Source organism: Salvelinus sp. IW2-2015, unplaced genomic scaffold, assembly GCF_002910315.2.
Source record: "Salvelinus sp. IW2-2015 unplaced genomic scaffold, ASM291031v2 Un_scaffold16488, whole genome shotgun sequence".
Lineage (NCBI taxonomy): Eukaryota > Metazoa > Chordata > Actinopteri > Salmoniformes > Salmonidae > Salvelinus > Salvelinus sp. IW2-2015.
The window spans coordinates 126275-148467 of NW_019957610.1; the positions used below are offsets into that span (position 1 = coordinate 126275).

General features: G+C 44.0%; 1 protein-coding gene across 2 annotated transcripts in view; it reads left to right on the plus strand.

Annotated features, from left to right (window-relative positions):
- The window catches only part of LOC112080774 (LHFPL tetraspan subfamily member 3 protein-like), a 58134-nt gene extending 40842 nt beyond the window's left edge, over positions 1-17292 (plus strand). The window contains exons 2-4 of one of the 2 annotated variants that reach the window (XM_024146687.2): positions 2833-3069; positions 14623-14650; positions 14933-17292. In XM_024146687.2, coding sequence (XP_024002455.1) covers positions 2833-3069; positions 14623-14639 — 254 coding nt within the window. In that variant the 3' untranslated portion in view covers positions 14640-14650; positions 14933-17292. The remainder of the gene's footprint in view (positions 1-2832; positions 3070-14622; positions 14651-14932) is intronic. The other variant, XM_024146688.2, reaches the window with a different exon arrangement.
- The last annotated feature ends 4901 nt before the right edge of the window (positions 17293-22193 follow it).

The window sequence follows — 22193 nt, forward strand, 5'->3', positions numbered from 1 at the left end:
TGAGAGTATGAGAGTCCAAATTCACATACACATCCTCATTTACACTGTATCATGAAGACAACACACCTACACACCCACACACACCCACACACCCAGCCAGACACACACACAAACACCCATATACAGACACAAACACACACACACAAACAGTGTCAAGGGATGTGAGGGAAGTTGTGGGGGTGAGGAAGTGGAGGAAAATGTTGTATTATTAATGTTGAAATGCATTCTGGGTAACTGTGCAGTCAGCTCCTTTTCCACCTTCTTCTTCTACTGCCACAGCATCAACTCACAGACACACACTCTAACGCATGCACACATGCACGCACACACACAAACTCTCAAGCACGTGCACACACACATACACCTCATCCAAGTTGAAGATCAGGGAGATTCTTCCCCTTGGGCGAAAACCAAACCGTGATCAAGAAGTAGCTGCTTAATATTGAAGATGGAGAGGCGAAGGCGTGAAAGTCAAATTCAAAGCAGCACATTTGTGCATGGTCTGTGTGTCTCTTCAGTGTGTGTGTGTACTATGCATGGAGTTTCTGAGAGGGGGTATGAATATGTCATGTAGCAGAACAAGACTAACTAACAGGCTAGCTCAGCCCGGACTGTCAGTTCACTGACCATCACACATATAGAAGATAGCAGGGAAAGACTTGGAGGAATGATTTCATACCATCAACCTCCTGTTACTCTTAGCTTCTGGCAAAACTTTTCAGCCGTGTTGCTGTTGTGCAACTGACTAGGTATCCACTTTCCCCCTGCGAGCTTGCAGATATAAACGCTTGTGGTTCCCAGGAGAGCAGAGGTCTGGAGAAGGGATCGATAGATGAATGCATTAACTTCTTTGGGACTGGGGGGCAGTATTGAGTAGCTTGGATAAAAAGGTGCCCAGAGTAAACTGCCTGCTACTCAGTCCTAAAAGCTAGAATATGCATATAATTAGTAGATTTGGACAGAAAACACACTGAAGTTTCTAAAACTGTTTGAATGATGTCTGTGAGTATAACAGAACTCATATGGCAGGCAAAAACCTGAGAAAAAATCCAACCAGGAAGTGGGAAATCTGAGGTTTGTAGTTTTTCAAGTCATTGCCTATACAGTGTCTATGGGGTCATGTTGCACTTCCTACGGCTTTCACTAGATGTCAACAGTCTTTAGAACCTTGTTTGATGCTTCTACTGTGAAGGAGGGGGAAATGAGAGCTGATTTAGTCAGGGTTCTGGCAGAGTGCCACGAGCTCAGTCTCGCGCGCTCCCGTGAAAGTTAGCTGTGTTCCATTGCATTTCTACAGACAAAGGAATTCTCCGGTTGAAACATTATTGAAGATTTATGATAAAACATCCTAAGGATTGATTCTATACTTCGTTTGACATGTTTCTACGAACTGTAATTTGACTTTTCGTCTGAACTTTCGCCTGGACTTGCCCGCGCCTCCTGAGTTTGGATTTGTGTACTAAACGCGCGAACTGGGATTCCTGGGAGTGCATTTTGATGAAGATCATCAAAGGTAAGTGAATATTTATAATGCTATTTCTGACTTCTGTTGACTCCACAACATGGCGGGTATCTGTATGGCTTGTTTTTGTATCTGAGCGCCGTACTCAGAATATTGCATGGTGTGCTTTTTCCGAAACGTTTAAAAAAAATCTGACACAGTGTTGCATTAAGGAGAAGTTTGTCACGCCCTGACCTTAGAGAGCCTTTTTATGTCTCTAGTTGGTTTGGTCAGGGTATGATTTGGGGTGGGCATTCTATGTTTTGTTTTCTATGTTTCTTTATTTCTATGTTTTGGCCGGGTATGGTTCTCAATCAGGGACAACTGTCTATCGTTGTCTCTGATTGGGGATCATACTTAGGTATTCCTTTTTAACCTCCTTTCAGTGTGGGTAGTTACCTTTGTTAGTGGCACTTTGCCCTGTAAGCTTCACGGTTGTTTTTTTGTTTTTTGTTTTGTTGGCGACATTTTAAATAAAAAGAGAAATGTACGCTCACGACGCTGCACCTTGGTCCACTTCTTTTGACGGCCGTGACAAAGTTAATCTATAATCCCATGCATAACAATTGTATCTTTTATCAATGTTTATTATGAGTATTTCTGTAAATTGATGTGGCTCTCTGCAAAATTACCGGATGTTTTGGAGGCAAAACATTACTGAACATAACGCGCCAATGTAAACTAAGATCTTTGGATATAAATATGAACTTTATCGAACAAAACATACATGTATTGTGTAACATGATGTCCTATGAGTGTCATCTGATGAAGATCATCAAAGGTTAGTAATTAATTTTATCTATATTTCTGCTTTTTGTGACTCCTCTCTTTGGCTGGAAAAATGGCTGTGTTTTTTGTGTGACTAGGTGCTGACCTAACATAATCGTTTGGTGTGCTTTCATCGTAAAGCCTTTTTGAATTCGGACACTGTGGCTGGATTTACAACAAGTTTATCTTTAAAATGGTGTAAAATACTTGTATGTCTGAGGAATTTTAATTATGGGATTTCTGTTGTTTTGAATTTGGCGCCTTGCAATTTCACTGGCTGTTGTTGAGGTGGGACGCTAGCGTCTCGAATATCCCAGAGAGGTTAATAGCAAACAGGGAGAAAGAAGCCTGCTAGGTGATGATAGAAGGGCAAAGACTTAAAGCACTGGAAATAATATTTGTTTTTGCTCTATCATTCTCTCTCTGTATCTCTCTCTCTCTCTCCTAACCCTCCTTATCCCACTACTTTCATTCGCTATACCCCTACTCTTTATCTTTCTCTTCCTCTTCCTCTCCTCCCACCTCTCATCCCCTCACTCCTCCTCCTCCTCTCCTCCCTCCAGGTGTGTGTCTGGTGATGGGCTGTATAATCTACCCTGATGGCTGGGACAGTGATGAGGTGCGGAGGATGTGCGGTGAGCAGACAGACAAGTACTCCCTGGGAGCATGCTCCATGCGTTGGGCTTACATCCTGGCTATCATGGGGGTRCTGAATGCCCTCATGCTCTCCTTCCTGGCCTTCGTACTGGGCAACAGGCAGGACGGACTCATGACCGAGGAACTGCTGGCCGAGAGCAAGGGTAATACTGGAGAATAGTCAATGCAGTCCATTAGGACCCATACACACTATTGCTCCACCATACCTTTATTTGGCTAGTTACTTGACAATGTCTTGATCAAAAGTGGTAGGGAACTAACCAAATAAAGGTATGGTGGAGCAATAGGAGCAAATGATGTGCTGTGCGGTTCCTATAAGGAGCGTAGAAGACACTATGAATACACTGCAAGCAAGCAGCACACAAACAGCACACAGAGACACACACACATAAACTGTTGTGACGTGACTATCATTAATCTGATGACTGTTATTTATTTCATCAACTAACTATGTTTAATTGATACTCGATTAAATGAATCATGTAAAAATTAACTCATTAGGAATTTGGGGCACCAAGGGAAAAGTTGTTTAATGAGTTACCGTTTCCCGAATTAACTAAAGAATATATGGATATCATTACAGTCACGAATGAATCATTTCCTCATATCAGTCTCGTTCTGAACGTCGTAGACTTTGTAAATCTGCACAAACCCGGGTCTCACTGATCATTCCATACCACACATTGATTTGATAATTTATTTACTAACACTAAATGATAACATAGGATACACACACACACACAGTATAGGTTATTGATTGTAAACTTAACACGACGACAACAAGTCCCTAGTAGTCTAACGCAATATGATACTTGTTACACAAGATGGAGAGTTAAAAAGAGAGAGAAAGAGAGGGAGAGAAAGAGAAGCAACACTTGGATACATTTGGGAACTATGCTCACAGTAACCCTAATACCTTGCCCCGAACTGCCGCTCTTTTGGGCAAGAAGTAATGCATGTATTTACGTGTTGAAGATCCTCATCGGGTATCTCTGTTGGGCCCAGGCCTTCGTGGGCAGGGTTCCACTTGGTGAGGAGGGTTCAATTGGGCCTTCTTATTTCGGATTATTTCGGATGGCCTTCTCCTTTGTTCTCTGGTTGTTTACTTGCACTCGTTCTGGAAGAGTAGTCTCCTGAGGATGGCTAATCAGCCGTGTCGATGATCCCAGAGTGGTGATGAAAGCAGTGTAGGAATCAATGATTTGAAGAGAATAACTGGATGGTCCTACTTAAAATCACCTTCTTAGATACAGTACAGCTACTCAACCATAGCATTGATTGTTAAGAGGTTATTTTGTCTTCTTCAACATCATGTTGCATTCCGGGGTCGTGACTATCGTAGACCTCGCTGCAGCTGTGGTCCGTTTTAGTTTGTTAATTCTTAACTCAATCTCGTTATACCCTCGGGTAAAACGGGGGCGTTTTCGTCATTCACACGCGCTCTCTGGGCTCCTAGGGAAGTGGCTAGTTATGAGGCAAGGTATCAGAATTACAATGATCTCGTTACAAAACTAAAATCACAAAAATATTATTTTTATCCTTGATATTTTCTACACAACGTAAAGAATGTAAAACTAATAAACACAGTGTAAAATCTCTTGAAGTTCCAATGTTTTTGTTATAACTTGTTTATAATAATTTTAATGATATCGCAAAATAGACATACATTTTCCATATTCCATTCGAATGTTGAAATATAATGTCCCAGTGTCCATTGTTTGATGTTGAAGTTTTGTTCTGTAACACAAAGAGACATTACATTCGCCCACATTAGACCCCAAAAGGAATCATCGGCTGCCTGAAGTTTGCGATCGACGTGAGGTGTCATAAACCCCCCCCCATTGACGCTAATCCACCGTAACCTGATCCTTGGATCCTCACAGGAGAGTCATGACAACACACACACACTCGTGCGGGTGCATGCTAAAACACACACATATATGAGAGTACACTCTTAGAAATAAAATGGGGTAAGTTAGAACCATGTACAGTGCCTTCAGAAAGTATTTACATTTACATTTAAGTCATTTAGCAGACGCTCTTATCCAGAGCGACTTACAAATTGGTGCATTCACCTTATGATATCCAGTGGAACAACCACTTTACAATAGTGCATCTAACTCTTTTAAGGGGGTGGGGGTTAGAAGGATTACTTTATCCTATCCTAGGTATTCCTTTAAAGAGGTGGGGTTCAGGTGTCTCCGGAAGGTGGTGATTGACTCCGCTGACCTGGCGTCGTGAGGAGTTTGTTCCACCATTGGGGTGCCAGAGCAGCGAACAGTTTTGACTGGGCTGAGCGGGACTGTACTTCCTCAAGGGTAGGGAGGCGAGCAGGCCAGAGGGGATGAACGCAGTGCCCTTGTTTGGGTGTAGGGCCTGATCAGAGCCTGAAGGTACGGAGGTGCCGTTCCCCTCACAGCTCCGTAGGCAAGCACCATGGTCTTGTAACGGATGCGAGCTTCAACTGGAAGCCAGTGGAGAGAGCGGAGGAGCGGGTGACGTGAGAGACACTTGGGAAAAGTTGAACACCAGACGGGCTGCGGCGTTCTGGATGAGTTGTAGGGTTTAATGGCACAGGCAGGGAGCCCAGCCAACAGCGAGTTGCAGTAATCCAGACGGGAGATGACAAGTGCCTGGATTAGGACCTGCGCCGCTTCCTGCGTGAGGCAGGGTCGTACTCTGCGAATGTTGTAGAGCATGAACCTACAGGAACGGGTCACCGCCTGATGTTAGTTGAGAACGACAGGGTGTTGTCCAGGATCACGCCAAGGTTCTTAGCACTCTGGGAGGAGGACACAATGGAGTTGTCAACCGTGATGGCGAGATCATGGAACGGGCAGTCCTTCCCCGGAGGAAGAGGCAGCTCCCGTCTTGCCGAGGTTCAGCTTGAGGTGGTGATCCGTCATCCACACTGATATGTCTTCCAGACATGCAGAGATGCGATTCACCACCTGGTTATCAGAGGGGGGAAAGTATTCACACCCCTTTTCTTTTCCCACATTTTGTTGAGAATTTAAAGTGGATTACATTGAGATTTTGTGTCACTTATCTACATACAATACACCATAATGTCAAAGTGCACATTTCTGGCCTCCCGGGTGGCGCAGTGGTCTAGGGCACTGCATCGCAGTGCTAGCTGCGCCACCAGAGTCTCTGGGTTCGCGCCCAGGCTCTGTCGCAACCGGCCGCGACCGGGAGGTCCGTGGGGCGACGCACAATTGGGCTAGCGTCGTCCGGGTTAGGGAGGGTTTGGCCGGTAGGGATATCCTTGTCTCATCGCGCTCCAGCGACTCCTGTGGCGGGCCGGGCGCAGTGCGCGCTAACCAAGGGGGCCAGGTGCACGGTGTTTCCTCCGACACATTGGTGCGGCTGACCTCCGGATTGGAGGCGCGCTGTGTTAAGAAGCAGTGCGGCTTGGTTGGGTTGTGCTTCGGAGGACGCATGGCTTTCGACCTTCGTCTCTCCCGAGCCCGTACGGGAGTTGTAGCGATGAGACAAGATAGTAATTACTAGCGATTGGATACCACGAAAATTGGGGAGAAAAGGGGATAAAAATTTTTAAATTTTTTTTTTTTAAAGTGCACATTTCTTTGTCGAACATTTTAGAAATGATTTAAAATGAAAAGCTGAAATGTCTTTAGGCAATAAGTTTTCAACGACTTTGTTATGGCAAGCCTAAATAAGTTCAGGAGTGAGTCCATGCATAATAAGTTGCACGGACTCATTCCGTGTTCAATAATAGTGGTTCATGTGATTTTTGAATGACTACGCCATCTCTAGAACCCCACACATACCTGTAAGGTCCCTCAGTCGAGTAGTAAATTTCAAGCATAGATTCAACCACAAAGACTAGGGAGGATTTTTCAATGTTTCGCAAAGACGGATACCGATTGGTAGATTTGTAAAATAAAATAAAACAGATGCTGCGTTTCCCTTTGAGCATGGTGAAGTTATTCATTAGGCTTTGGATGGTGTGTCAATACACCCAGTCACTACAAAGATACAGGCTTCCTTCCTAACTCAATACTAACCTAAATGACAGAGTGAAAAGAAAGACGCTTGTACAGAATACAATTATTCCAAAACACGTATCCTCTTTGCAACAAAGCAATTAAACATGAACATGTTTTTGAAGACCCCTCTGGCAAGAATGCAGTGTTTTTTGTTGTTGATTTGAACATGATATCCCAGAAACCCCAGCTCTCATTGTTATTCGCAGCTGGGATGAAGTAGCATCAACATCCGCTCTGAGACTTTGTGGCTGTGTTATCTAGTGACAACCAAAAAAAGTCGGGAAATTTGTGCGATAACAGTTACGGACAAGATTGAAGATAACTCAATTCCATTTGAGCAACAATGTCTTCAGGAAAGGTATATATATATTTATACATGTTGTAATATTTACGTTGTCAGCCAGAAAGGTAGATAATGAGACAAAGGAAGGGAGAGAGAGAGAGAGAGAGAGAGAGAGAGAGAGAGAGAGAGAGAGAGAGAGAGACACAGCTGCGTGTGAGCTCTAACATTTTTCAACATGTTTTTTTTACCAAAAAATTGATTTGAAGTTAGATAAACTTGGATTTTACGACAGGGACATATACAGGATACTACCCTCCACAGCATAACCTTCACTCCAGATCAAAACTCCAAACCTACAACCTCATTTTGGACAAAATTACCTGGAAGGATTACTACTACCAAGGATTCCTTTTTTCAAGTTATACAGAGGGTGTTCTGGCAAACAAACAGCAGAGACCTGAGGACAACATCCAATCTGGAACTGAGACAGACCAGATACAACTTCAGTTAGCACTGAGGTGTGAAGTGAGAGGTGTTGAAGCCTTTGAGCCCAACAAATGGCAGGAGTCTCACAGGTTACCCCACCCAAATCCAGAGGCCTTCGAAGCCCTCTCCCACTGTTCAGAGACCATCCACTGACATTTTATACAAGAAATCTGCCTCCAGAAATAAAAGCTTCTCCGAAGTGGGTGTGACAACTACCCCCGTTGCCTGCTGCACTGCTGCTTGGATTCCAACTGGCAATCTGTTCACCGTCTGCCCTGGCTTGTCTCCCCCTGTTTGGTACAGGTACCCCCACCACACTCCCCCTTCTCTCTGGAGCTTTCGCTCGCCTCCAGGACACAGTCACTGTTCGGGCAAGTGACTCTGAACTTACAGTGCCTAGCCCCATGTCGTTATATATTTTTCCTTGTGCATTTTGTTATTTGCCTTATGACTCCTGCATGCATTGCTGACTATGAACTTTTTTATTTACCCAACTTGTGGGACAGACTATGTTTGTTCCCACACTCAGGACTCTGACTCTCTATTGGTTACACCGACTTTTGGCCTCCCATCCTATTCTAACCACCTCTCGCTGGCTTTGTATTCATGTTACCTGATGAAATTGCTGTACAGTAGCATCATGTTGCCATCTAATGAACATTCAAATGTCATAAATCAACCCTGTCCTCTGCAGTGCTCTCCCTGTCCTCTGCAGTGCCTTGATTGTATTACTGTTGATGATATCTGGAAATGTGCATGTACACCCTGGCCCATCTACTGTTGCTAGCCCCAATTCTGATATCTGCTTCATTGATTTCTGCTCTCGTAAAAGCCTGGGTTTTCTGCACGTTAACACTAGAAGCTTATTACCTAAAATTGATCAATTGAAAGTGTGGGTTCACAGCTCCAATCCAGATATGTTGGTCATTACTGAGACGTGGTTAAGGAAGAGTGTTTTGGATACTGATGCTAAACTTTCTGGTTATAACCTTTTTTGGCAAGACAGATCTTCCAAAGGTCAGAGAGTGGCAATCTTTACCAAGGATCACCTTCAGTGCTTGGTTGTCTCCACCAAGTCTGTCCCCAAACAATTTGATTTACTGGTTTTAAGCAATACACTTTAAAATAGCTCTACGTTGACTGTTGCTGGGTGTTATCGTCCTCCATCAGCACCGGCCTTTACCCTACCTGCCCTAAGCTCTCTCCTGGCCCCTTGCACTAAGTCTGAATATGTCCTGATAGGTGACTTAAACTGGGACATGCTTAAACTTGACCCCCCCAGAAAATCTGGGTCAGATGGTTTAGACCCTTTCTTCTTTAAGGTTGCTGCCCCTATCATCACCAAGCCTATCTCTGACCTTTTTAATCTGTCTCTCCTCTCTGGGGAGGTTCCCATTGCTTGGAAGGCAGCCACGGTGCGTCCTTTGTTTAAAGGGTGAGATCAAGCTGATCTTATGTTATAGGCCTATTTCTATTTTGCCCTGTATATCAAACGTGTTGGAAAAACGGACTGTCTTTCTTGATGTCTATAGTATTCTCTCTGGTATGCAATCTGGTTTCCGCTCAGGTGTCCCTGCAAATTTAAAGGTCCTCAATGTCGTCACCATTGCCCTTGATTCTAAGCAATGTTGTGCTGCTATTTTTATTGACTTGGCCAAAACTTTTGATATGGTAGACCACTCCATTATGTGGGCCGGCTAAGGAGTATTGGTGTCTCTGAGGGGTCTTTGGCCTGGTTTGCTAACTACCTTTCTCAAAGAGTGCAGTGTATAAAGTCAGAAAATCTGCCGTTTCAGACACTGCCTGTCACCAAGGGAGTACCCCAAGGCTCGATCCTAGGCCCCACGTTCTTCTCAATTTACATCAAAAACATAGCTCAGGCATTAGGAAGCTCTCTCATCCATTTATATGCAGATGATACAGTCTTATACTCAGCTGGCCCCTCCTCGGATTATGTGTTAAACGCTCTACAACAAAGCTTTCTTAGTGTCCAACAAGCTTTCTCTGCCCTTAACCTTGTTCTGAACACCTCCAAAACAAAAGGTCATGTGGCTTGGTATGAAGAATTCCCCTCGCCCCACAGGTGTGATAACTACCTCTGAGGCTTTAGAGCTTGAGGTAGTCACCTCATACAAGTACTTGGGAGTATGGCTAGACTGTACACTGTCCTTCTCTCAGCACATATCAAAGCTGCAGGCTAAAGTTAAATCTAGACTTGGTTTCCTCTATTGTATTTGCTCCTCTTTCACTCCAGCTGCCAAAATAACCCTGATTCAGATGACCATCAGTACCCATGCTAGATTACGGAGACGTAATTTATAGATCGGCAGGTAAGGGTGCTCTCGAGCGGCTAGATGTTCTTTACTATTCGGCCATCAAATTTGCCACCAATGCTCCTTATAGGACACATCACTACACTCTAAACTCTTCTGTAAACTGGTCATCTGGCCACTGGTTGATGGTTATTTATAAAAACCCCTTTGGCCTCACTCCACCCTATCTGACATATCTACTACAGCTCTCATCCTCCACATACAACACCCATTCTGCCAGTCACATTCTGTTTAAGGTCCCCAAAGCACACACATCCCTGGGTCGCTTGTCTTCTCAGTTCACTGCAGCTAGCGACTGGAACGAGCTGCAAAAAACACTCAACCTGGACAGTTTTATCTCTTCATTCAATGACTCAATCATGGAGAATCTTATTGACTGTTGTAGCCGCTTTGCGTGATATATTGTTGTCTCTACCTTCTTGCCCTTTGTGCTGTTGTCTGTGCCTAATAATGCTTGTACCCTGCTACCATGTTGTGCTGCTGCCATGTTGTGTTGCTACCATGTTGTTGTCATGTTGTGTTGCTACCATGCTGTGTTGTCATGTGTTGCTGATAGGCTATGTTGTTGTCTGAGGTCTCTATTTGTGTAGTGTTGTGTTTGTCTCTCTTGTCGTGATGTGTGTTTTGTCCTTTATTTATTTATTTGTATTTTTAATCCCAGCCCCCATCCTCGCAGGAGGCCTTTTCTTTTGCCTTTTGGTAGGCTGTCCTTGTAAATAAGAATTTACAAGGACAGCCTTAAGGACAGCCTTTTTTGCCCTCTTGACTAAGGCAGCTCCAAAATGGAGGTGTTTCAGCCTAGCTTAGGGCTTTTTGTGGTGGTGGGGGAGCCAGTGGAAAATATGGAGCATATGGCTTGGTAATGTTCTCTAGTTGCGCCGTGATTGGCTCTGTGTTCTGTCACTCATGGGGACACTACATCACCGCAGAATTTACGGGGAGAGCTTTAAAATTCAAGCCCCTTTGGTGCTGCCATAGAGTTACATTAGAAGTGCTCATCCAAGAGGCTCAAGGTCATTGGGCACAGATAAAATGATGTCAAATCACGTCTACAGTAGCTTTGATTGGACTGATCAACATCATACTTTCAAAATCTTAGCTAGCAAGCTAGCAGTCATCATCATGAATCAAGTCGACAATCTACTGGCAAATCCTTTTCAATCCTTGTCATATGAAGAGAAATATTGAAGAGAAATTATAGATAAAACGAATTGGTGCTCATCGGCCATTTGTCATGAACATTATACAAAAAGTTGGAAATCGTAAATTTAACAATGAGTGGTTTGGAAGGAATCAGTGGCTAACTGCAAGCATTGCAAAGCAATCACTAGTCTGCTATTCAGTAGAGTAAGTGCGTGGTCCAAGTCTGGGTTTAAGGGTCTCTTTTCCAAGCTTAAAAGCATAAACATTCAACATTGGCCATGCTGTCAATCTGGAAAATCTCAGACTTCAGTGAGTTCAAAACAACTGGGAATTGGCTCCGACTGGGAAAATACGTTTTGAGCGGTCATCCAACTCGGAACTCCAAGTTGGAACTCGGGCCTCTCTCTAGAGCTCCGAACTGAAGATCACTGACGTCATGATTCAACCTTGTTTTTATCCGAGTACCCAGTTGTCTTGAAAGCACCATGTATCCAGAGAATGCCAGACTTTGGTCCCTTTTCCCCGCTTAACTTAGCCTACCGTTCTGACTTGGTGGTGCACATGTAGCCTATAACCTGTTTTAGAGAAATGTCATCAGTGAATATTGTAAGACCTTACATTGTCTGCTTATATGCCCCCTTTATTTATCCTACGGTTCTGACTTGGTGTTCAGGGAGAATACTGTAAGAACGGCCCATGTTCTGAATTCTGTCGCTGTACATTTCAAAAGTGCTGAACAAATAGTTATTGACTACGTACGTCCTAACTCGCTCATTAATGTCTTAATCGAAATTACAGATTGCCTCTAATCCGATCATCGTCCCCGTATGTCATAGTTTGTACATCTCAATTGTCTGTAGAAACCACATTTGTTTAAGCAAGTCAGCCATATCAGCTATGTTTTAGCTAGTTAGCTTGCACTTGCTAGCAAATGTGTCCTATTTAGCTAGCTTGTTGTAGCTAGCTAATTTGTCCTGGGATATAAACATTAGGTTGTTATTTTACCTGAAATGCACAAGGTCCTCTACTCCGACAATTAATCCACACATAAAACGGTCAACCGAATCGTTTCTAGTCATCTCTCCTCCTTCCAGGCTTTATCATCTTTGAACTTATATGGTGATTGGCATCTACACTTTCATAGTTTGACTACACCAACCCGCAACACAGTTTGTCTTTCAATCACCCACGTGGGTATAACCAATGAGGAGATGGCACGTGGGTACCTGCTTCTATAAACCAATGAGGAGATGGGAGAGGCAGGACGTGCAGCGCGATCTGCGTCAGAAATAGGAATGACTTCTATTTTAGCCTTTGGCAACGCAGACGCTCGTTGACACGCGCGAGCAGTGTGGGTGCAATTTTTTACACCGCAAGCGGTGTAGACAGGGTATTAGTGGAGCTTTTGAACATTAAAAAAATACAAAGAGTTACATATTGCAGCTTTAAGTACTACTGCAAAAAATGTGGCAACTAAATTTACTTTTTGTCCTGAATACAAAAGCGTTATGTTGTGGCCAAATCCAACTCAACACATCACTGATTACCACTGTTCATATTTTCCAGCATCATGTTATGGGTGTGTTTGTCATCGACAAGGACTAGGGAGTTTTTTTTAGGATAAAAATAAAAATAATGCAGCTATAAACATAAACAAATCCTAGAGGAAAACCTGATTCAGTCTGCTTTGCAACAGATGCTGGGAGACAAATTCACCTTTCAGCAGGACAATAACCGAAACACAAGGTCAAATCTACACTGGAGTTTCTCACCTAGACGACATTGAATGTTCCTGAGTGGCCGACTTACAGTTTTGACTTAAATTGGCCTGATAATCAAATGGCTCTCTAGCAATGATCAACAATCAAGTTGACGGAGTTTGAATATTTTTTTTAAGAAGAAACAAAGTGTAGTATGCGTTTCAATGAGACTTCTGCAATTTCTCTCACACACACACACACACACACACACACGCACACACACACGCACACACTCACTCACTCACTCACCAATCAGGCCTTTATGGTAGAGTGGCCATACAGAAGCCACTCCTCAGTAAAAGGCACATGACAGCCCGCTTGGAGTTTGTCAACAGGCACCTAAAGGATTCTCAGTAAAAAAAAGCGTAATGTCTGAAGGAAACCTGGCACCATCCCTACGGTGAAGCATGGGGATGGCAGCATCATGCTGTGGGTATGTTTTTCAGCGGCAGGGAATGGGAGACTAGTCCAGAGTGGTCAGGACCTCAGACTGGGGCTGAGGTTCACCTTCCAACAGGACAATGATCCTAAGCACACACCCAAGACAATGCAGGAGCGGCTTTGGGAAAAGTCTCTGAATGTCCTTGAGTGGTCCAACCAGAGCCCGGACTTGAACCCGATCGAACATCTCTGGAGAGACCTGAAAATAGCTGTGCAGCGACGCTCCCCATCCAAACTGACAGAGCTTGAAAGGATCTGCAGAGAAGAATGGGCGATGACAAACACACCCATAACATGATGCTGGAATACCCATGAACAGTGGTAATCAGTGATGTGTTAAGTTGGATTTGGCCACAACATAACGCTTTGTATACCCAAGGTGCTACCCAAGTGCCTACCCAAGTGCCAAGCTTGTAGTGTCATACCCAAAGAAGACTCAAGGCTGTATTCGCTGCCGAAGGTGCTTCAACAAAGTACTGAGTAAAGGGTCTGAATACTTATGTAAATGTAATATTTAAGTTTTTTTTTTAAGTATAAATTTGATGAGGCAAAAATTGATGGGATTGATGAGGCAAAAAAAACAATTTAATCGATTTTAGAATAAGGCTGTAACGTAACAAAATGTGGAAAAAGTCAAGGGGTCTGAATACTTCCCGAATGCACTGTAAGTACTGTATATGTAAAATGATTAAGGGAATACCAGATACATGCACAAATATTCCCTTGTAGGTACAGTTTTAAACATTTTCACATCTTCCTATCGTTTTACATTTATCAGATTACCCACTCCTAATGTTGAAATTTAAACACTGAGGTAACCACTAATGCTCAGGCACTATTTAACAGAAAAACATTTACTATAAAAAGCTTATTCAGAACGCTTCTATGTAGAACTGTTCTTGCCTCCCAAATAATCGGCAACAATGCTTTCTTCCAAAAGGGGTTCTTCAGATGAAAATGGTTCTTGATAGAACTCTATTCTTACGCAAACAACCCCGTTGGGAAATGGGATCACTGTGTAGGTTTTAATGGAACCAGACAACCGATTGAGTGAGTGAGAGAGAGAGAGAGAGGTTAATTGTATAAGTATCATTGGCATACTACACTCATGTGACACACAATGCTGGTTGTTATAGATACTACACACACCACTTATCAGTGTATTTTTACTAAAACAATCTATATTTTTCTCTCTCCCCCACTGGCTCTATACCTCTCCCCTTCTCTTCTCGCACAGAAGCTGGGAATGCCTAAAACATCCATAGGTAAGTGATCCAAAATACATTGAAACTGCCCTCACTGACAAACTACATTTTGGCTCCCAAAAATGGATCTATGATTTCAATTAGCAGTGGGGGCCACTTCGCATAAAACTATCATGTCCTATTTAATTGAATATGATTCCAACAGGCTTGATTGGCATGGAAATGTAATATGTGTCCTCACTGTGCTACAGAGGGAATGGGTCGTAAATTGAAATGCCTGTGCATAAACAATTTGATTTGTCACACCCTAACCATGTCCCCTTTTTTTTCTCCCCCCCCCAGGTGTGTTTCCTAGTGTGTGTGTTCACCGTTCATCACTCTCCAGCTTTTTACCCATCACCCCCAGAAGAGGACAGCACACAATGGCTGTGGGAGAGAGAAGAAAGAGAGAGAGAGCGGGAGAAAGGAGGGAAGAGGAGGAGAAATGGATAGCTATGGAACTAGACGCCTCCACTCCATTCACACTTGCACGTTCACACTGTAATATTCCACCCCTCACCCTCTAGTTTATAATATATACTGTATCTGCCAATGATATGTACATACGTGTGTCTTTGTTGTCCGTCCTGCTCATAGTCCTAGCCCTATCGAGCGTCTCTACCCCACACTACTCCCTTATCACTGAGCCCGTAGAACCCCAGCAGAGACTGACAACCCTTACACAACTGACAATCAACCAACACAGGGACAGAGATTTTGACTGACCAACTGAAGACGTATGGATTATCTGCAAGAATATGGATGGGTTGTACTAGGTTGAAGTATTATACTGATACAAATACACAAATACAGTAGTACAGTTCACACATACATAAATGCACGTGGGTGAGCAAATACACACACACACACACACACACACACACACATACTCATGTAAAGTCACACGTGAATACATATCCTTAGACTTTAACCTTGTAATAAATCCATACGCTAACACGTTGAGCAACAGTAGATATTGTATATTAGTGTACCATGCCATCTCCTGAGTATGTGTTTATGTTTTAGTTGTGAAAAGAAGGAAATGTCCTATTCTCATCTAATATTGGGTGTAAATTTACGATATCTCAACATAATGTGTGAACTCTTACAAACAAAACCTATCCCTCCTCCTCATTCTCCCCCTCTTCCTCAATAGCCGTCTTTACTAGAGCACTGTTGTCTAACGTGAGTGGCTACGGTTACTGTATATAGATAATTCATTCTAGTTTTACAAAGTTGGGGCTGAAATATATGTATAAATACTAAAATATAAAAGAAGCACTGTTGTTGGAATTCAGTTTGTTACTCCATTTCAAGCGTACGTCGTCGATGCCCAGCTCAGCTCGTTTTGCACACTACTTGCATTTGAGGAGAATCTCTATGTTTTTGTGGTTTGTGGTATGGTATATTCTTATTCACTGTGATGGGGGAGGTATATGATTGTATGTCTGCTCCATATCTTGTAGCTGTTGGGTGAATGCGTGTTTGTATGAGTGTGAATGTAGGGGGATGGGGGTGGTTTGGTTCTTCTATCCTTGTGGGGCTCTAAAATCCCTAAAAGTCTCCATGATAGTAAAATAAGGAAAATTGTCCACCGGGGGGACTTCCCATGTCCCCATGAGAACAAAGGCTATGTTAGGTTTAAGGTTAGGGTTATATTTAGTGTTAGCGGTTAGGAGTTAGGTTTTGGGTTAAGGAAAATATGATTTGTAATGGAAATCAGTTTTAGGTCCCCACGAGGATAGAAGAACAAAACCTGTGTGTGTTTTTTAAATGCACCTTTTTAATGTACCAACACACCAGCCTCGTCTCATAACGACTCTTATACTATATAGTCCTGAACATACAGATTTATTTCCCTCTCTCTTGATCTCTCGCTTTCGCGCTCACTTTCTCTCTCTTTCGCGCTCACTTTCTCTCTCTCTTGCTCTTTCTCCATCTCATTCTCTCTCTATTGCACTCTCCCTCTCTCTCCCCCTTTCCAGCTGTCTCTCTCTATCCCTCTCTGTCTCTCATGTTTTTATGAATGAGTGTGGTTGTTAAATTAACCTTTTTAATGTACCAACACATCAACTCTCTCTCTCTCTCTCTCCCATGGTTTTTCAGTATGAGTATGTTTGTGAAATGCACCTTTTTAATGTACCAACACACCAGCCTCATCTCATAACGAGTCTTATACTATGTACATATTTATTTATTTCCTCTCTCTTGATCTCTCACTTTCTTTCTCTCTCTCTCATGTTTCTTTTTCAGTATCTGTTCATAATTCGTTATGGGGACGTGCAGTTAATATAAATTGTGGAGAGGGTCATATGTAATAATTGATTGATTGATTGATTAATCTATAAGGCCTGGTGAAGTTATGTAAGTCCCATACCTCCATAATGAGCTGAGAGGAGGAAGAGCAAAAAGAGGGGGAGGAGAAAGGGGATGAATATGAGAAGGAAGAGGTGTGAGCTAATAGTGTTTAATACTGTAGGAACGAAAGGCCTCTCCCAGCCTCACCTGTATGTATATATGTACCACCAATGTAAATATAAATATATTACAGATACCAAACATTAAGCAAATACATGGAAGAGAAGGGTAACGGCAATGGAATAAATAAAGTTATTAGAAAGAATATATGAATATGATTAATAAAGGTTTTCACTGTAGAACAATGGTGTGTTTGCCCAGTGTTTTTTCATGGATTTGCATAGATTTTGTGGGTACTGCAGTACTGATCACTGGGGGCTCCCGAGTTGGCGCGGCGGTCTAAGGCACTGCATCTGAGTGCTAGAGGTGTCACTACAGACTCTGGTTCGATTCCAGGCTGTATCACATCTGGCCATGATTGAGAGTCCCATAGGGCGGTGCACAATTGGCGCTGCGTCGTTGGGTTTGGCTGAGGTAGCCCGTCATTGTAAATAAGAATTTGTTCTTAACTGACTTGCCTAGCTAAATAAAATCATGTTATGGGACCTTTGGCACCCTATGCTGTCAAGTTATAGAAACTAGCACTAGTTCGACATGAGACAGACATGCAAGTGTACGGTTTTCTTACCATGTTTACATCAATTATGTATATAAACCCTGGATTGCTAATGCTATGTATTGGCCACCGGGCAGCCACTCCCCAGAAAAAGCAGTCCTCCATAGGAATTAATAGAATTCTACATTATTTCAATTATATGTTTCAAAGACAAAATTACATGTATTTAAGTAGTTTTTCTTGTTGTAGTGGGGACAGTAGGGGACAGTAACATTAGAACTTAATTTTTTATTTGTATGTTTACATAATATAAATTAAAAGTATGCATTAAGGAGTCATCGTTTCCTATGATCGAAAAAAGCTTCTGGACATCAGAACAGCAATCACTCACCATCGATCTGGACGAAGACTTCTACTTATTTGGCACAGGACATAGTGCTCACCTTGGACCAGGCCCTAATCCCTGACACTATGAAGAGGAAAAAAACGTTGCTATAGATTTCGCCGTCCGGCACATTGATGTAACTACGGTGACGAGTCCTACCCTCTACCCTCTGTTCTATCGGTGAATGTTTAATCGCTGGAGAACTGACGAGTTCCGTTCGAGAATATCATATCAATGGTACATTAAGAACTGTAATATACTATGCTTTTCGGAGTCATGGCTGAACAAGGACCTGGACATAAATAATATACAGTAAGCTGAGTTTTCCATGCATTGGCAGGACAGAACAGCAGCGTCCGGTAAGATCCGTGAGGGTGGGGTGTGTCTCTTTGTCAACAAAGACTGGTGCGCGATCTCTACAATTAAGTCTCAAGGTTCTGCTGGACTGAGTTAGAATACCTCATGATAAGCTGTAGACTATACCAAGAGAGTTTATCTATATTTTTCGTAGATGTCTATTTACTACCACAAACCGATGCCGCATTGTTGGGAAGGGCCCGTAAGTAAGCATTTCACTGTAATTCTACACCTGTTGTTTACAAAGCATGTGACAATTAAAATGTATTTAGAAAATATTTACAATGGTGGAGGAGTGCCAAAATGGAGGTGCAGTGGCTTCAAAACAGCGCCTTCTGTCTGTCATCTAGTGTATATGCACTGTGTGTACACTAAGAACACCTTCCTAATGTTGAGTTGCACTCTCCAACCCCCTGTTGCCCTCAGAACAGCCTTAATTCGTTGGGGCATGGAGTCTACAAGGTGTCGAAGGTGTTCCACAGGAATGCTAGCCCATGTTGACGCCAATGCTTCCCACAGTTGTGTCAAGTTGACTGGATGTCATATGGGTTGTGGACCATTCTTGACACACACAGGCAGAAAGAGCTGTCATCTTTGTGTATGAGGATATGCTACCTTTGAGACATAGGTACTGGACCACGGGCTGACAGACTCATGATCACATAGCAATACTGCAGGAAGTCATGTAGGTTCCTCAATCTCAGAATCAATACAATTTAACAGTGGGACTAGGCAGGGGACACCGAGGGGTGTACGTTTTGGTTTTTGCCCTAGCACTACACACACAGCCGATTCAAATAATCAAATCTTGATAATGAGTTGATCATTTGAATCAGCTGTGTAGTGCTACGGCAAAAAACCTAAATATGCACCCCTTTGGGTCCCGAGGACCGAGTTTGGGAAACACTGCTATAGCCATGTCTGTCGTGTCCGTTTATGACTGCATGTCTGAGCGGCAAAAGCCCAGACCACCTTAGAGAATGTCAACTATGACGCAGAGCACATGCAGTGGAATTGTTCAGTCAATCAGATTAAGAAATAGCTTCAACCGGAGATTAGCAGTGAGTCTGAGATCAACTTCACAACTTGTCACAAGGTAGGTCTGTCATGTGAAGTCAATATGAATGGTTTGTTTGTTTATGTCAGAGAGAGAGAGAGAGAGAGACTTTTGACTTTTTGTCTTTCTTTATTGAAACATTCTCATTTCATTTAACACTCACCCCCCCCTAAAAATAAAAAAACAAAAATATATCCTGTACTGCATACATGTACCATACTCACCTTTCCATCTACCACATGATACAAACCAACATCACCATACACAAAAACAATACCCTCTCCTACAACCGTATATCCAAAACATCTTCCCCAGCAATACAGACAGCCCCCCCAACACACCATATCTCCTCAAACATCTCCACACATTTGATCAGTTTATAGAACTCAAACTCAACCCTAAGGCGCGCAGAGACCATCCCATTAAACAATAGTAAAGGGTCTGTTATCCCCCCACCTTTGACCCTGTTCCTCCTTGTTAGCCAAATAGCTAAATTCAAAATTCAACAAAACACATTTTTCTTTCTCCTTACTCGAATACCTGTATCCCATTATAAACATCCCAACAGCAAAAACCACCCCCAACCTCTCACACAGACATTCCAACAGAGACATTAATGGCATTAACCTGGTGCACACAGAAAACACATGAATCACAGTTTCATTCATTTGACAGAAAGGACACCCCTGCCCAATTCCCGGATCAGCACGTGCCAACCAGCTGTTAGTGGCCAGGGCTCCATGAAGAACCCTCCACTGGAGGTCCCCTGACCTCTTTGGTACTGGGGGTTTGTAGAGCGCCCTCCATCTAAAACCCACCATACTCTCCGCCCCACATACCCCCTGCCACTGATGTGCCTTCACTCCTGTTAGACTTCTAATGTTCCTAACCTTAACGCAGAGGTTGTAGAGAGCTTTACCTCCCACCCCCTCAAATTCCCCCAGGCTCGGAGTGTTAAAATCTAACAAGTCCTCCAGACCCCCTTGCCAGTCTCCAGTCTCTGCCGTCACCTGCAGTGGCGGAAACATTGGTGGCCCCTCTCCCTTTGGCCTCTCAAACACCCCCCTTACCTGCTCAGACAGTGCCTCCTGMACCTCCTCCAGGAATCTCTCCAACAGTCTAAGAGACGTTATTCCTGTTTGTTGCGCCAAGACCTCCGGGGTTTTCCACCCCTCCTCTCCCAGCAGTCTCAGGTCACCTAGCCTTCYTAAACCCCCTGCCATCAGTTGCCTCTGCAGGGTGGCAGACTGAACCGATCTCAAAGGGATGGCTGGGTTGTGGAAAATAGGCTCCTCCCACACCCACTGCCCAGGCTCCACACRCCCRTCTCGTATGGGCCTTAGCAGCTGCCAGGCCCTCAGCACCGCAGAGTAAAACTCTGAGAGACCTGCTGTACTCAGCCTCTCCAGCTTCATGAGGAACAGCTGCCGGTCCAACCCTAATCCACCAGCTCTCCTCAGCAGTGCGCATGCTGGTTCCCTCCAGCCAACATCGGTATGATACAGCAGTCTCTGCACCGCCTTTAGCCGGAAAGCAGCCATCCTGCTCTCCAGTTCCACCAGGCCCTGTCCTCCTTCGTGGACGGTCATGTACAACACTGCTGCCTTCAGCCAGTGATGTCCCGACCAAAAGAAATCCACCAGKTTGCGTTGCAGGTCTGCAAGCAGACCGGCGGGGGGGTTGAGGACAGCCAGTTTATGCCACAAGGAAGATGCCACCAGGTTGTTAATTATCAGCACCCTCCCTCTATATGACACTTGGGATAGGAGCCACCTCCACCTGGCCAGTCTTGACACCACTGCCTGTGACAGCCCCTCCCAGTTCTTCCTGACCCACCTCTCCGAGCCCAGGTACACCCCCAACACTTTAAGCCCTTCACAACCCCACTGCAAACCCCCTGGAAGCAGAGGAGGAGCCCTATCCCCCCATGCCCCACATAACAGAGCTTTGCTCTTTCCCCAGTTACCTTAGCTGATGAAGCTCCCTCGTACACCTTCAGACTGTTCTCTAGTTCCTGCATATCTTGCCCATCCCTGACCATCACAGAAACATCATCTGCATATGCTGAGACTGCTATTCCTGTCACCACATCCATGCCTGTGCAGCACACTCCCTGCAGTCTCCTGTGTAGCAGTCCTAAAAAAGGCTCAATGGCTAGTGTGTATAGCTGCCCAGATAGAGGGCATCCTTGTCTAATGCCCCGTCTCACCCAGACTGGCCTACTGAGCCCCCCTCCCACCTGAACCATACATGACGCCCCAGCATACAACAGCTTCACACAGGTCACAAAACTCTTCCCAAACCCAAACACAGACATCACATTAAACAGATACTCATGATCCACTCTATCAAAAGCCTTCTCTTGATCTAAAGAGACCAGTCCAAAGTTCACATTAGAACCTCTCGACAAGTCCAACATGTCCCTAATCAAGAACAAGTTGTCCGTGATTGAGCGTCCCGGTACACAATATGTCTGGTCCTTGTGTATTCAGATGAGTCCAGATGGGACTTCAGTCTGTTAGAGAGGACCTTGGCAAAAATGTTGTAGTCCGCACAGAGTAATGCCACAGGCCTCCAGTTCTTAAGTTCACACAAGTCCCCTTTTTTGGGCAGGAGAGTCAGAGCCGCCCGACGGCAGCTCATCGGCAACTCTCCTACCTCGACGCATTCACGCAACACGCAAAAGAAATCCTGTCCAATTGTTCCCCAGAATTTTTTGTAAAACTCCACTGGAAGTCCATCGACCCCCGGTGCACGACCGGGGGACATCTGGGTTACGGCCTCTGCCAGT